General features: G+C 43.8%; 1 protein-coding gene across 1 annotated transcript in view; it reads left to right on the plus strand.

The window, feature by feature from the left end:
* The window catches only part of TMEM132B (transmembrane protein 132B), a 344261-nt gene extending 336265 nt beyond the window's left edge, over nucleotides 1-7996 (plus strand). Inside the window, exons 7-9 of the mRNA XM_035099220.3 lie at nucleotides 1183-1456; nucleotides 4256-4447; nucleotides 6039-7996. Of these exons, the coding sequence (XP_034955111.1) occupies nucleotides 1183-1456; nucleotides 4256-4447; nucleotides 6039-7187 (1615 nt within the window). The 3' untranslated portion in view covers nucleotides 7188-7996. The remainder of the gene's footprint in view (nucleotides 1-1182; nucleotides 1457-4255; nucleotides 4448-6038) is intronic.
* The last annotated feature ends 9167 nt before the right edge of the window (nucleotides 7997-17163 follow it).

Here is a 17163-nt window from a genome sequence, read left to right on the forward strand (position 1 = left end):
GGACAATGAGCAAAGCCAGCAGTGTGAGTCTTGCTGTGTACAGTAGAGAAGAACACTTGAGGAGAATGAAGAGCAGGTTCCGTGAAGAGTAAGGCCTAGAGGAGGAGGCATGGCCTGAGAAACTGCCAAGCCCCCAATAGATAGGTGTAGGGGGGGGGCACATTAAGTTTACAAGCCTGTGGTGTCTTACATCAGTGTAAGGCTATGTACCCACAGATCCAAAGTGAGCTCAAGACATTTTGGCACAAAATGATACCTGCTAGTCAGGGAGAATGGGGCAAGTGGAGATGTACATCAGGAGCAAAGTGAGAATAAAGATCTACAATGGAAACGAGGATGGGAGGAGACCAATGTAGCTCCAGTGGACCCTGTGAGGTTCTATGTGTTGAAGGGGCCAATTGATGCCCAATGCTGATAACATAGGCATTTCATAAATTTTGTTTATTTATTTTATTCAGTTGCTGAGTTATCTAATAAGAACTATTATCGAGACAAAGTGCACAGTACAACAAAGTGATTGTTTAAAGTGCAACTTGGTGGAACCTTAACGAATCAGTAAAACCAACCCAGCAGAAGATGAAATCCTGCACAGATAAAACCCAACACAGACAAATTAAAGTCTCAAATGGAAAAAAATCAGGATTGTATCTATCTGAGCTATACCCAGAGAAGGCGCACTGAAGTTAGTGAACCTACAGTGGTACGTTGACTTCCGAATGCCTCGACTTCTGAATGTTTCGACTTCCGAAGTCGGCAAACCCGGAAGTATTTTAGCTGTGCATGCGTTCCGCACCTGCTCAGAAGCGGTGCATGCGGTCTGCGCATGCGCAGAAGCGCAAAATCGCGCGTCGCGCCTGCGCAAAATGGACGCTTCGACATCCGAAGGTTTCGAATTACGAAGAGCACTGGTGCATGCGGTCTGCTCATGCGCAGAAGTGCAAAATTGCGCTTTTCGCATGCGCAAAATGGACGCTTTGACATACGAAGGTTTCGACTTACGAAGGATCGCCTTCGTAAGTCGAGGTACCACTGTACATTAGGCACACCTGTTCATTTCAATAGGTCTACCCTGGATACAGCCTTTAGAATTTGCAATATTCAAAATGAACAGAGTACAGTTGTATTGCAAGAACAACCGCAACCAAGTACCTTCTTGTGTGTGTTTCTGTGTGTGTCCTACAGGCCCACACGCGACAGTGATGAGGATGAAGATGACGAGAAAAAGGGCAGAGGCTGCACCCTGCAGTACCAACATGCCATGGTGCGAGTCCTCACCCAGTTTGTGACAGAATCATCCGATTTGGGAGGCCAGCTGACCTACATGCTTGGCTCTGAGTGGCAGTTTGACATTACGGACCTTGTGACTGACTTCATGAAGGTGGAGGAATCGAAAGTAGCCAAGTTACAAGATGGACGGGTTCTGATTGGTCGTGAGCAAGGAATCACAACAGTTCAGGTACAAAGTAAGGCTGAGTGTCAAGGGAAACATTAATGTGGGCTGCAAAAGGTTGCTGGTAGGTGGATTTGTAGCTCATTGACAGACTGAACCCAAAGAGTACTCACTAATGGACAGGGCCGGCGCCTCCATTTAGGCAAACTAGGCCATGGCCTAGGGCGCCGAAATGGAGAGGGCGCTGTCGAGCCTGCCCGCCGCCTGCCGGCGTCTCCATGTGCGTCGCCAGAGCCTGGCGGCTGCTCGGCTCTGCCCCTGAAATGGAGGGGGCACTGGCGGGCCTGCCCGCTTCCCGCGCTGCCACCAGCGCTGGGAGCAACGAGCGAGCGGTGGTGGCGGCAGCACCCGTAGCTGAAGCCTTCAGCTATGGGCGCTGTTGCTGTCGCCACTCGCTCGCTGCCGCCGCCGTTGAAGAACTCACAGCGTCCCCTCCATAGGCGGGAGGCGCGCGAGCCAAAATGAGAGCTCAGCACCCTCCCGCCTATGGATGAGACACAGCAGCGTCATGACACATGTGCCGGGGGGAGGCGCCAGAAGGTGATTTAGCCTAGGGTGCAAAAAGCCCTAGCACCAGCGTTGCTAATGGATCCTCAACATCCTGGAGAAAAAAGTGACAAGCGGGTTGCCGCAGGGTTCTCTCCTGGGCCCATTGTTGTTCATTGTCTTTATAGATGACTTGGATGAAGGAATTGAGGGGATTCTCAACTAATTTGCAGATGACACCAAACTGGGAGGGATAGCTAATGCTGCAGAAGACAGAAATGGGGTTCAAGATGACCTTAAGAGATTAGAGAACTGGGTCCAAACTAACAAAATGAATCTCAATAGGGACAAATGTCAAATTCTACACTTAGGCAGGGTTTTAGTAGACCACAAGCTTAACTTGAGTCAACAGTGTGATGTGGTAGCAAAAGCAGCTAATGCTATTATAGGCTGCATCAACAGAAGTATAGTGTCCAGATCGAGGGACGCAATAGTACTGTCCTATTCTGCCTTGGTCAAACCACATCCGGAGTATTCTGAATGCCAAAATTTAAGAAAGATGTTGATAGGCTGGAACATGTGCAGAGAAGGGCAACTAAGATGATCAAGGGTCTGGAAACCAAGCCTTATGAGGAAAGGCTGGTTTATTTTGGATAAGAGGAGACTGAGATGAGATATGATAGCCATCTTCAAATATCTAAAAAGCCATCACATGGAAGATGGAACAACCTTGTTTTTTCCTACTCCAGAGGCTGTGACCTGAACCAATGGTTTCAGGTTACAAGGAAGGAGATTCCCGCTACACATCTGGAATAACTTTCTGACAGTAGGAACTGTTTGGCACTGGAACGGACTCCCTCGGGAGGTGGTGGACTCTCCCTTGTTGGAAGTTTTAAGCAGAGTTTGGATGACCATCTTTACTTGAAATTCCCGCATTGCAAGGGGTTGGACCAAATGACCCGCAGGGTCCCTTCCAACCCACACAATTCTATGATTAGTCGGAAAGCTGCTTTATCTTGAAGAGAGACCAAAGCAGAGGATCAGTCTAGGCATAATGCTACTTAATATTGAGCAGAGACCAAATTGGTCTAGCAAAAGCCATGGTGATAGTTGGCTGCCTACTGTTGGAAAGTGGAAGACAGGTGAGGTGGGAACTTTATTCTATTTCAGCAAGTTAGTTCTCATGTCCTATGATATAGTGGTGTTTTCATGCACCAGTCCCCACAACGAGGGCCTCAGTCTCACATATTTGCAGATAGTTGGGGTTGTTGGACTTTATAAAGAGGCAGCCCCCTAGTGTAGGGCTATCCCTTGGGCCATGCTGTCCGGGGCTGATGGGAGTTGAACATTCAGAATGGCTCCTCCTGCCCTTGTGCCTCAGGTGACCAACCTTCAAGGGGGAGCGTTACATTTCATGCCACACTTTAGCATGGACCTATTTTTAACATTCTTAAAATGTGCATCTGCTTGTTCTAAACCAGGCATCCCCAAACATATATTTGATGTACCCTTCCCTGTGATCACTTGCTCAGTGAAGGGTAGGTTTAAAATGAAATAACTAACTAACTAGGGACCCAGGTGGCGCTGTGGTTAAATCACTGAGCCTAGGGCTTGCTGATCAGAAGGTCGGCGGTTCGAATCCCTGTGATGGGGTGAGCTCCCATTGCTTGGTCCCAGCTCCTGCCAACCTAGCAGTTCGAAAGCACGTCAAAATGCAAGTAGATAAATAGGAACCGCTACAGCGGGAAGGTAAACGGTGTTTCCATGTGCTGCTCTGGTTTGCCAGAAGCAGCTTTGTCATGCTGGCCACATGACCGGAAGCTATACGCCGGCTCCCTCGGCCAATAATGCGAGATGAGCGCGCAACCCCAGAGTCGGTCACGACTGGACCTAATGGTCAGGGGTCCCTTTACCTTTACCTTTTAACTAACTAACTAACTAACTAACTAATTATGCCCCCCCAACCCCTTGGCTGCTTTCACAGAAATCCACTGTATTTGACTAGTAGCGCAATCCTATGCATGTCTATGTCTTTTTATATTGCAAACTGCCCTGTGATCCTCAGTTGGAGGGCAGTATAGAATTTTTTAAAAATACTTCTACTATTAGTAATACTCAAAAGTAACCCCTATTAAGTTCAATGGGGATTATTCCCAGTTATGTGTGGCTAGAATTGGAACCCAAGCAGGCAAAAGTGGCTAAGAAGGATCTTCATTTTGAAATATGGCAACCAGTCCCTGGGGACTCATGATGGAACGACTCCAGGATAGTTTAAAGTGGATTGTCATCATCTTTCCTTTCCTTCTATTTCCCTTAAAGGTCCTCTCACCTCTTTCTGATTCCATTTTGGCTGAGAAGACTGTGATTGTTCTGGAAGACCGGGTGACCATCACAGACCTTGGTGTTCAGCTCGTGGCAGGCTTGTCCCTCTCACTCCAGACAAGCAAAGGAAACAAGAGAGTGATTGTTTCTACGACATCGGCTTCTGACATTCTTCATTCACCAAAGCAGGTGGGAGATGCAGTGACAAAATTAATGAAAAACACAGATTTGCATCGCTTCATCAGCAAATAGGAGACCTAGATAAACCAGATGAGATTAAATGGAGGGTAACCCAAAGGATGAACTAAGGACTAGATGAGGTATCTTCAACCTTTTCAGACCCAGGACCCACTTTTAACCTAAACATGCATTTGAGGACCTATTTCTTAATCCTTTGCTATATGGTTGCATGGCGTTAGTGTTCTTGTGGTTACCCACCTTGGATCAGGCTGTCAGACCCTCAAAGGGTCCCTATTTTCCAGGGACATCCTGATTTAAAGAAGCTGTTCCAGTTTCTGATTTGATCCCTGAATGTCCCACTTTTCCTTTGGATGCCCCTATTTTCATTGGTGAAGTGTTGGAGGTTATGGAGTTATTTGACATTCCATAGTAACATTATCAATAATAATAATAATAATAATAATAATAATAATAATAATAATATATTATTTATACCACGCCCATCTGGCTGGGCTTCCCCTGCCACTCTGGGCGGCTTCCAACAAACATTTAAATACAACAAATATCACAGATTTAAAAACTTCCCTAAACAGGGCTGCCTTTAGGTATTTTCTAAATGTCAGGTAGTTGTTTATCTCTCTGAATGGGACATCCCTATTTTCATTAGAGAAGTGTTGGAGGGTATGGGCTGTGGCCCACTAATGAGTGTCAACTCACTGGCCAAAGGCCAGAGACTAGATGGGCCTCTGGCCTGATCCAGCAGGCCTCTTCTTATGCTTTTGTAACCATGATAGATGATGTGATCCAATGGGTAGTAGGATAAATTAAACTAAGCTAGAGAGGAACGGGGTGGCCGTGTTGTGAGTGATGTTGCACTGACATCCTCCTTTGGTATTCTTTCCTACCCACTTTCAGCTCTGGCTCTGGCCACCCAACAGATTCCCCCCAGGGAATATGGTCCTTGAGGACTGTGAAGGTTCCCCACCCTTGTACTAAGTTATGGGCCCCCCCTCTCTAAAGATCATAGAGGAAAGGTGAAATACATAAATGTGAATATGAAAAATGGGTGAGTGGTATGATTGGATCACGTTTACTATTAAGCCAAAAAAACAAGCGGGGGAGGGGAATGTTACTCATTTTCATGTAATTATTTCCAGGCTTCACAAAAACAGGGTGAGGGAGGAGCCCGGCTCATGCGATTTCACTAAATCAGCCACATGAGTTTAGGAAACAATATTTTGATGGCTAATTTAAGGCCCAGAGTTCAGATTGATTTCATGATGCAGTCTGAAAACAAATGATCTGACCGGTTATATGTGAAATTGATTCTGAGACATTCTGCTAGGAAGAGAATGTTAAAACTAAGCTTTCATTTTTTTAAAAGTTCACTCATTTCAGATGCATTATTTCCCAGCTTGAATTTAGAAAGCTCATGGTGCTGACGCATTCAACTAAGTTATACCCAGAGTACACCTACTGGTTTGTTTCCAATTCCTCTTCAGAACAGACCCACTGAAATGAATGACTAACTTAGGTTCATAAATTTCGCTTCTTAAAAAAAGTTATGGCTTCTTTAAAATGATACTTTTTTATGTTGTAGGAAGCTGTGGTCAGTGCTTGGATTTTGTTCAGCGATGGCACTGTGACACCCTTAGACATCTACGACACAAAAGATTTCTCTCTCGCCATCACATCCCTGGATGAAATGGTGGTGTCCATCCGTCAAAGCCAAGAGGAAGACCAGCCCGTGGTGGTGGCGGAAGGTGAAGGTCAAGGGCCGCTCATTAAACTAGAAATGGTGATCAGTGAGCCTTGCCAGAAGTCCAAGAGGAAGAGTAGCTTGGCTGTTGGGAAAGGAAGCATCAAAGTCAAGTTTGGCCAGAAGGATTTGGACCACAAAGGGGATACCAATGATATTGAAGACGTTGAGGCTGATTTTAAAAGCCATGGGAGTAATTCTATAGAGAAGTCATTGGAGCAGGAGAGGTCAGGGCAAGATTGGCCCAAACATGGGGCTTCCATTAATCATGAAGAGGCTACTAACCAAAGCACAACTTCCAAGACTCCTGTTCATCCAAAAACTGCTCAGGGCCAGCTCCAAAATGGTCCAACCTCCTTTACGAGCTTCCCCATGCAAGTTGACATTCCAGTGAAGAACAGTCCCAGTGACCTCACTTTGGCTTCCAGAGGTCTAACGGACCTTGAGATTGGCATGTATGCCCTTCTGTGTGTTTTCTGTTTAGCCATATTGGTCTTCTTAATTAACTGTGTGGCATTTGCTTGGAAGTACAGGCACAAAAGGTTTGCCGTCAGTGAGCAAGGCAACATTCCACATTCCCATGACTGGGTGTGGCTTGGGAACGAGGTGGAGCTCTTGGAGAACCCAGTGGACATTTCACTCCCGTCCGAGGAGTGCACAACCATGATAGACAGAGGGATGCAGTTTGAGGAAAGCAATTTCCTCCTCAATGGGAGCTCTCAGAAGAGCTTCCACAGCCAGATCCTTCGGTCTGCTGACTATGGTTGTGAGAACGATATCACAAACGAACCTATCAACCCTCCTGGGCCCAAACGGAAAAGAGTCAAGTTCACATCCTATACCACCATCTTGCCAGAGGATGGTGGTCCATACACCAACTCCATCCTCTTTGACAGTGACGATAATATCAAATGGGTATGCCAAGATATGAACTTAGGGGATTCCCAGGAACTTAGAGACTATATGGAAAGGCTGCAAGACAATATGTAAAAAATAATAATTATCTCTCTCTCTCTCTCTCTAAAAACTTTATCTTTGTATTCACCTTTATGCCTTCTGTTTTATGGATGATGGAGCACTCAAACCCAGCCAGCAATAGAAGAAGGCTCTCCAAAATGTTTGGAGGTCCAGAAATACAAAACTTTGCATTGTTTTGATCAGCTGCAGGAAAAAGCTGGCATGTTATATACCCTGTTCCATCAGGTACAAGGGGATGTGAGCCTCTAAACAGCTACCTATAAATCTTGGAGGTACTGCGCACAACCAGCTGTTTTTCATATATCATCTGGTTCTAGCTAATGCTGATCCAATTGCACCTAGACTCAGAGAAGATGGGTTAGTGTGCCATGCTACGATGAGCCGTTACTATGGAAAAGGAACCATTTTGTGGGTGGGTGGGTTGATGATTTTTCTAGAAAATATTCTTTGCAAAAGCACAGTAGACATTCCTTGCTTTCAGCTGGAATCTAGGGTCCTTTCAAAGGATCGGAATGAATTGACCTAATGTAATCTGTTTATACGAAATACAGACAGATATATCCTCCTAGGCTTTTGTTTTCTAAAAAACAAATATTCATCCTTGTGGTTAATTTGTTCAGCTGTATTGTTTATAAAGCTTTCCTGATTTTATGAACTATTTACATATTTTCATTTGACAGGATTCCCTCCCCAACCCATAGATGTACCAAAGTGTGCTGCATTGTTAGGGCTGCAGTGTTTAGTTGATAAATCAAATAAAACCCTTGTAAAAGATGACAGTGAAAAGGGGCCCCCAATAAATTGGGCAGCAGATTATTATTATTATTATTATTATTATTATTATTATTATTATTATTATTTTGGAGAAAAATGTAACAGTTTTAAATACAAGTACTTAGAGAAAACATTGCTGGCTGGTGCCATTTTTGAAGGGGCATTCCCCCTTTTCTCACGCATGGAGCGCATCTCCTAAGTTATGACATGCACAGGCGCCATCTGAAATCAACAACAATGATGATAATACAGCTACTCAAGTGCAAATTTATACAGGACTAATCAATTATTCACTTATTAATTCATTAAAACTCAAAACAATTAATCAGCTAAAACTTCTTTCGGTCAGGTGACAGCCCTACTTTCTGTGTTAAAAGGGTTTGTTTTGTAGCTGCTTGATATTGTTCCCTAATCCTCTTTCTTTCTTTCTTTCTTTCTTTCTTTCTTTCTTTCTTTCTTTCGTACACTGGAAAATAGAGATCTGTCTTCTTACAGGGAAAATGTACATACAATAATAAAAACCCTGGGGTGGGGGAAAAGAGCTATTCTGGTTTTGTTTTCATTCTGGAAGGTTTGCACTATCATCATTTCAGAATCCCCAGGTGTGGTTTGAAGGTACATGTTGCACCCACCTTCCTGAAGTTAAGCAGGGAGACTAGCAACCTGGGAAATCATGGAGGATACAAGTTTCAGTGGCTAACAGGCATGATGGCTAGGGATTATTTTTAGCCAGAGCTCACAGGAGCTCATCTCTGACACCTCTCAGGTGGGCACCATTGCCATTCTAAGAGAACTAGGGAGAAGTTCATGGTGAGCTCCAGCACTTCTTTTACTAGAAAAATAGCACCGACGATGGCTATGCTGTACCTCCACGACAATGTTACAAGGCTACAATGCTTTTGAATCCCAGTTGCTGGAAATTACAACATGGGAGAGGGAACTGCCTTCAGTGGTTTTTCCCTTGACTGGAAATATGTCCTTAAATGCTGATTGCTTGCCTGGGTTTAGCATAGCGCGGACTGTGTGAATGTATGTAGAAACTAGCCTACTGAACAAAGATTTTAAAAAGTTACATCCCTTGCTTACGCAACTCTTGCATCCAGTCCTACTTGTCACTGCTTTGTGGCTCTTGGAAGGTTTCCCAAGGAAAGTAACCCTGAGGCTTAAAATGTTTCCCCAGCCCTAGTGTAGACCATATTGAACTAAATGGACCAACGGTGGTCTGATTTTGTGTATGTCATCTTCCTAAACTGGTTTGGGTGCATCAGAATTGGACTTAGTTCAACTAAAGCAAGGAATTGAACACCCCACTCACTCTCTCCTGGTCCCTTTCTGAAGGACCCGTTCATGGATTTTCAAGGCAGGTGGGGAATCATTTGGTGAGATTTCAGAATGCTTTGTAAGCAATTAAAAACCCATATTTTAGCCCCCCTCTCTCATTTTAAGTATGAAGCTTTGAAATTGTCAAGATCAAAAGACATCTAATGCCCTTCAATTAAAATTGTGTTTTGCTTTCCTTTCTGAGGAACAAACTTATGAGGTTGGGTTTTTTTAAAATGGCTAATTACGTATGCTACAGTCCTATACACAGTTATCTGGGAGTGGAAATTGGGGGTTGGGATGTGACTGAGTCTGCATGAAAGATGAATCTACCAAATCCACATTTTTCAAAACAATAGACAAACGAAAACACAGCCGTCCCTCGAAATGTGCACATTCCAAATTTTGCAACGCAGTACTCCAGCCAAGTGATATGTTCAGAAATTCATATGCTAAGGCAAAGAGTGAATAAAATGCATATATTTGTGAAAATAACATACAAAATGTATTGGGGGACAATGGTTTGCTAAACTGCGTATATCAGGGGAAACTGCACACAAAAATAAGTTTATTAGGAGAAATTCATATGGAATTACTGGTGAATTTTATTTTAGGCTTTTTTAAAAAAATGCAGAAATGTAAGCTTTGAAAAATGAGAAATGGAGAAAGAGAACTCACTGGATTCAGCAAGGCTTGTGTCCGAATAGACTTGTTGGCACTTTTAAGTAGTTAAAATGATCCCACTTTAAGAATGCTGAAAACCTAGAAATCAGGGGTATTATTATTTTTTACTGCCTTGTGTAACATAATGCACTGTGAAATGCGGCTTTGATTTTTTGAGGTTCTTTTGTTGAACACCATAGAACTGCAATGCCATGCCACAAGTCCTATTCCAGGATTGCATCAAAATGCTATAAGCACGGGGATTATACACGGGCGCACACACTCGCAGCATAGTAATGTCATTGTGCGGTTGGTACGTGCTGGGGCCATGCACAATAAACATGTCTGTCTCCGCACAACTTCACAGACAGAGCTCAGACCTAACGGAATTCTATAATGCATACAGAAGATGAAGGGGGAATCAAATAATCAGAGTAGCGACACTTTCAAAAATAAATAAGCAAGCAAGCAAGCAAACAAACGGTGCCTCTACTGTATTCAAAGACACTGCAGTGTGTGTATCAAATGGCTTATGCTAATTGCTGGATCCTTTACAGCGCAGCTTGAAAATGCATATGAGAGACAGCATATTTTACCCTGGAAACATTGAACTGAGTTTCTGCCATGCCTCAGTGGATTGCTAAGAGGGTTTCTAGCAATTCTGGGTTGTTGTTGTTATTAAAATTTGTATATCACTCTTCATCTGCACAAAATACATAATAAAACAAGAACAAGAATGAACCAATAACCCCCCTCCCATAAACACATTTAAAAGGCCATAGAATGTTGATCAGCCAAAGGCCTGGTTATAGCAAAAACATTACAGAGAAAACCTGAGCCAGTGCCCTGGGGTGGGCCTTCCCCACCAATGGCCCCAACTGTTGTGGTTGTTATTAAATTTATATACAGTGGTACCTTGGTTTATGGACACAATTGGTTCCGGAAGTCTGTTCATAAACTGAAGCGTTCATAAGCTGAAGCAAACTTTCCCATTGAAAGTAATGGAAAGTGGATTACTCTTTTCCAGATGGTCCACGGAGTACTCAACCTGAAGCATACTTAACCCGAAGCATGGGAGTAATTGGTTCTGGAAGTCTGTTCATAAACTGAAGCGTTCATAAACTGAAGCGAACTTTCCCATTGAAAGTAATGGAAAGTGAATTAATCCGTTCCAGATGGGTCCGCGGCGTTCGTAAACTGAAAATTTGTAAACCGAGGTGTTCGTAAACCGAGGTTCCAATGTACCACATTATTGTCTTCTAAGTAGTTTGCAAGTATAAAAGCACTCACATAACACAATAACACCAACTTAAATCCCACAACCAAACATTTCCATCAAATCATTAAAATAAACTTCCACAATTCAAATAAATCTATCATTCATCCAGCTGCCTGCATGTCCCCGCCTGGACTTGGCTGGCAGAATTGGCTGGGCTCAAGAAACCACCCATAATCTCTGTTCCCCTGCAATGCCCCTAAGCCACAGCTACCACCACTGTAAGTCTCCAGACCAGGAACGGCAATCCTGCCACAGTGTTACAGCCCCAGCAACCAACTGAAGATGCTGGATGCTGCCGCCAGACTTGAGTTTGGGGAGTTTGCAATGCTAGCATTTCTCAAAGTTTTTCCAGGTGTTCCTCAATGGGAAGTTAAGGGCAGAAAAACCGAGGTCCTTTAGAAGCTGCTAAAAGCCACCTGCAAAAGATCGGCTCATACCTCTGGCAAGAGTGACCTGTTCTACCATCTCAGAGCTTTGCCACCTCTTGTAGGTGTGAATGTAGAGTGAGAATCATGAGAGACATAATCCAGAATGCTCTAAAGTGCACACAGCAGTTGCAAGGCGTACCAGGAGGTTACAAGGTGGAAGGGTGGGGAGGTGGCCACAGCCACACATAATTCCCTACAAAGAGCTGCTGATAAAACCTTTGCCTCTAGAGGAATGTTTTGTGTCGTATAGGCATTGAGAAGCTTGTCCCGGTCTGCCTCACCTTGCCCAGATTCCATTTCTCACTACGTAGTGTGTGATGCAAGGGTTACAACTCATAGTTATCTTGGTTGCAGTTTATGGTTTGTCTAGAACAAACCGTAAACCCAGGTTCAGACTGTAGCCTTATCAGCTACTAAGGGTCCTTTAAGTTGCGCCCAGGCAGGACACCGGGGGTTGAATTCAGAGAAAGAATTTAATTCTTATTAATAAGAGACTCAAGGTGATCAGCTCACGACAAGAGTCAAGAAACACAAATTGCAAAGCTTCTTATACACTTCTCGGGCTCCTTTCCCCCTCCTCTGTAAATGTGCGCACGCAAGGGGGTCACAAGTACATCTAAGGATCTTCCTGTGTCCGGTCCTGTGCATAAACACATGCTGACTCAACAAAGCCTTCAGCCTTCAGTAAGCCTTCAGTAAGGTTAGTTTACGCATCAAGCTAGCAACTTCCAGCGTCAGGCTGGAAGTGCATCATCGCTGATAATAAGCCCCTCTATGCCTCTCGTTCTGTCCTCCAGACAAGGCCAGCTCTTAGCCTTGATAGCAAGTCTCACTGTTGCATTGCACTTTGACACACAGAGGCATAGAGGCAAAGCGGAAAGCATTTTAAAAGGCATTTTAGGAGGAATATTGGGGGGGGGATTGCAAACTATAGGATAAGTATAGGATATTGGCAATGCAAACCATAGGATCAGAATTAACTCAATAATACAATTGGCAATTCTTTCCCTTCACAGACAACACAGCAAATCAAACTATAGCAGCAGCAGCAGCAGCAAGACGGGCGGAAGTGCAAAGTGTCTACGATCTCCTCTCCAAGAATTCACGTGCCCTCCTGCTTAGTGGCAAACTGCAGACCACCATTAGTGTCTGGAGTCCATTGGGACTGGTTGGGTGGAAAACAGGGAAGCCAAAGGGTAGGTGGAGCCAGACCGAACAACAGGCAAAACCAACTAATTATAATAGGGTTGTCCCCAGCCTCTTCCCTGATGAGTTCCACAAAGGCAACAAGGAGACTAAAGGGGAGGAAGCTGCTAGGCAGTGTCACCCACTGTACTAGTTGCATATCCAATTTCCTAGCACCACTGAACGCAATGGGCTTTGCTTTTCAGGAGCCGTGTATAGGATTTGGCTGCAAACTTATTAGATCAGGGATGGAGAACCTCCAGGTATTGCTGGATTCCAGCTCCCTTCATCCCTGACCATTGGTCCAGTTGGCTGGGACTGATGGGAGTTGGAGCCCCACAACATCTGGAGGGCCACAGGTTCCTCAGCCCTAGATTTTCTACAAATCAGAATCTAACTCAAAACCTTTCCTGCAGGTTTACTGCTGATGTTGTTTTCGATTTTACATTGGATAAAATCTGCACTGTTACCTCACATAAAAAGCTGCATCCCCACCATCCCTTATTATTGGTAATGAAGGGAGAAACTCATATATGTAACATTCTGGAACAGCACAGAACAAAGCTTTAAATTAAGATAATGAAATGGACGTTTTTAAATTAAAAAAAGCAAAACAATCCTGTGTAATTTGTATACCAATTAAGTTATACATGTGCTTCAGTTTCCTGTCATTAATTATATGAACTAATAATATGAACTAATTATATGAACTAATTTTTTCCCTCTTACAGGTGGATATTCAAAATTTTAGCAAACAGTACTCTCCCAACAGGATAGAATAGACTGATATTGTAAAGACATTTAACATGGGAAATAAAATGTTTGTTCCTGTACTTCATAAACATTGGGTTGTCTTTTTAATTGTACAGACATGATTGGATAAGGCCTGTCACAAGAAGAGAAAGGTGATTTGTCTGATTTGGGAGGAAGTATCATGACCAAGGTTCCCTGATATCCATCAGAAGAGGCATCCTAGAGGATGGAGAGAAATGGTTCCTCAACTGCATGAGACAGATAGTGAACATCCTTTTCTCTAGAGCCAGTGGTCCAGGAGGAGGAGGAGGAGGAGGCAGTGCCACACCAGCACCAGGCTGCCCATCTTCTTGTCTTCTTTCTTACAGTCTATAGCAGGCATCCCCAAACTTTGGCCCTCCAGATGTTTTGGACTACAATTCCGATCATCCCTGACCACTGGTCCTGTTAGCTAAGGATCATGGGAGTTGTAGGCCAAAACATCTGGAAGGCCGCAGTTTGGGGATGCCTGGTCTATAGGGTGGCACTACCTGGCAACTTCTGCCTCCTCAGTTTTAGGCAAAACTAGAATTTGTTGCCTCTGCCTTTTGGGGGGGGGGCTCCGGCTCTTCCTGCCATGGGCATTCCTACCTTTCAACTTACCAGTTGCAATGGGGACCACCCACCATTGTCTAGAGGAGCCATCCATAACCTGATTTTCTCCAGATACTATGACCCAAGAAAGGGAAAGTCTACAGTGCCAACTATAAAAAGAGTCACAGTTGTTTCCTGGCTGTTGTCGATGCAACACCTTTTCTAACACAGCTAGATGATGTCTGTCACTTTCCTGGAAACTTGTTCCTTGACTTGTTGGACAGCTCCCCAACTGTACTGGTAAGAGCAGGATTTAAGCCATCCTCCCTCAACAACAGCTCCCATCCTCCTGACTGTTGATCAAGCTAGCTGGGACTGGTAGGAGTTGTATTCCAAAACATCTGGAGGTCACCAGCTTGGTCAGGGCTGTTTAAAGTCACGCAGCAGCATTGGCAGTAGGAACATAAGTAGGCTTCTAAACAAGGAGTAGTAGAGATAGATAATGGTTGAATGCGCAACAGGGCAGAACGGATGATTCCTGGATATAAACTGGAGTGAATGAATGTGCTAACCCTCAAAATATGACAAGATATTGCAAATTAGCAATGACACAGCAGGAAACGGAAGCAAAGCATTCTGTTTTAATGCTTATATTCTACTATATATAGTCCAGATATAACTCTACTGGAGCCTTTGCGTCAATGACTAACATTAAAGCACACTGACAAAATTCTTCAATAAACACCATCTTGGGACCAGATGCTATTGAACATTTCGCAAAACTCACTCTCTGCTTCTTGGAGTCAATCCCTCTGCCCTTCTATATAGCACATTAATTTTGATGGCCAACTTTATCTTATCTCCAATAGATCGCTTAACACAGTGTTTTATAAGTGCAGTTTAATTTGGTTTTGGAATAGAATAGAAGGTGGCAGCCAACTAAAAACCTGCTGGGTTGCCATTAAGCTCTAGTGCTTGGCTGTTTAAATGTAGGGCGGGATATGGATGGAAAACCAGACAGGGTCTCCCCACCCAATGTATTTCTTTTTAAAAGTCTACGTAGTGTAATGGTTAGAATGTCAGAACAGGACCTTGGAGAGCAGGGTTCAAACCACTTCACTCGGTCATGAAGCTCACATGGTGACCTTGGGCCAATCACAGTCCCTCAGCCTAACCTACCTCACAGGATTGTTTTAAGGATAGGATGGAGAGGGAGAGAACCACCAGACCCACACTGAGCTCCATGGAACGGGAGATATAAATGTGTGTTTTTGTTTTAAATGCAATTCCAGCCCACCCTCCACCTTACAGTCACCAGGCTTAAAACATTCAGCAGACCACAACACATAACAACTGTGAACCAGCAGCTAGTATCAAACAAGCAAAAACCAGCATAGTAAAGGGAGGGAGGGATATTAGGCAAAAATTCACATCAATGTGTGGTACCTCGGTTTACGAACTGTCCTGTTTACGAACTATTCGGTTTATGAACTCTGCAAAACTGGAAGTAGTGTTCCGGTTTGTGAACTTTACCTTGGTCTACGAACAGAAGCCGAACAGTGGAAGGGCACCGGTGGCGGGAGGCCCCATTAGGGAAAGCGCACCTCGGTTTAATAACAGATTTGGTTTAAGAATGGACGTCAGGAACGGATTAAGTTCATAAACCGAGGTGCCACTGTATTAGGAGACATTCACACTAACTGTTGATGAATTTTCATGAGGACTTTTTTTTAAAAAAAGTGGTAATATGGAGAACTGAAGTTAAGACTGACGAAACGAGACACCAAGAGAAACTAAAACCGGTCAATTCTCCCATACCTACCACTGACAGAGACAGGAGTCCCATAGGGAGTGCTACACACCCAGAGCAACATAGATAAGTGGTGGGCCCATTAGCATCCCCATCATGTCCTTCCTGTGGAGGAAATTGTGTTTCTGTGAGTCAAAGCCTCACCTTTCCATCTAAGCAAGAAATTAGCTTAACATCTTGATTTGGGTGAACAATGGAGACACCTGCCATAGGCTGCCATGAGAGATGAAAGTGAGTGAGCTGATATTGCACTCCTGGATCAGCAACATATTGTAGCCAACCAGGATGCCTCTACCAATGAACACTTGGTGAAGGATTTAAGCGGTCGAAATGGGATATTTGTGAACTATATGTGAATTTTAGAGCAAATGCCATGAATTGTGTATCCCAAGCTAGTACTACTCAGAGTAGACTAAATTAATGGGCATGGCTAACTTAAGTACACATTGATTTTAATGGGTCTACTCAGAGCAGGACTAATGTTGGCTATGACCCAACCTCTCTAAACTGCAGTGATAAACTGAGATTTGGAAATGATATTACAAGAATGTGTTAAATGTTCTGCTCGGTTAAAACAGCTAAATCCTATTTCTTGGTCATGGCCATGAATTTATATATCTACATTTCTATTTATTCTTTTTTGTATGTTGTTCTAGGTACTTACTGCAAAAGACTAGGATATGTAAATACTAAATATCAATAACTTTGCTCAGGTACCCTTCCAACCTGGAGCCAGCCCTGTACAGTGGTACCTCTGGTTACGAATGCTTCAGGTTGCGAACTCGGCTAACCTGGAAGTAGCTGTATGTATATTGGGAAGTGATCAAAGAATCAGCCAATTTCTCTGTTGACCACAGATACTTCCAATAATCTCAGATTTTGGAGTTCTGAATGATCACAACTTTCTGAAGAGGATTCAATGATTAGGGAGCTGGGTATGTTTAGCCTGGAGAAGAGAAGGTTAAGGGGTGATATGATAGGCATGTTCAAATATATGAAAGGATGTCATATGGAGGAGGGAGAAATATTGTTTTCTGCTGCTCCAGAGAAGCAGACACGGAGCAATGGATTCAAACTTCAAGAAAGAAGATTCCACCTAAACATTAGGAAGAACTTCCTGACAGTAAGAGCTGTTCGGCAGTGGAATTTGCTACCAAGGAGTGTGGTGGAGTCTCCTCCTCTGGAGGTCTTTAAGCAGAGGCT

Source organism: Zootoca vivipara, chromosome 16, assembly GCF_965207765.1.
Source record: "Zootoca vivipara chromosome 16, rZooViv2.hap1.1, whole genome shotgun sequence".
In the NCBI taxonomy this organism is placed as follows: Eukaryota; Metazoa; Chordata; class Lepidosauria; order Squamata; family Lacertidae; genus Zootoca; species Zootoca vivipara.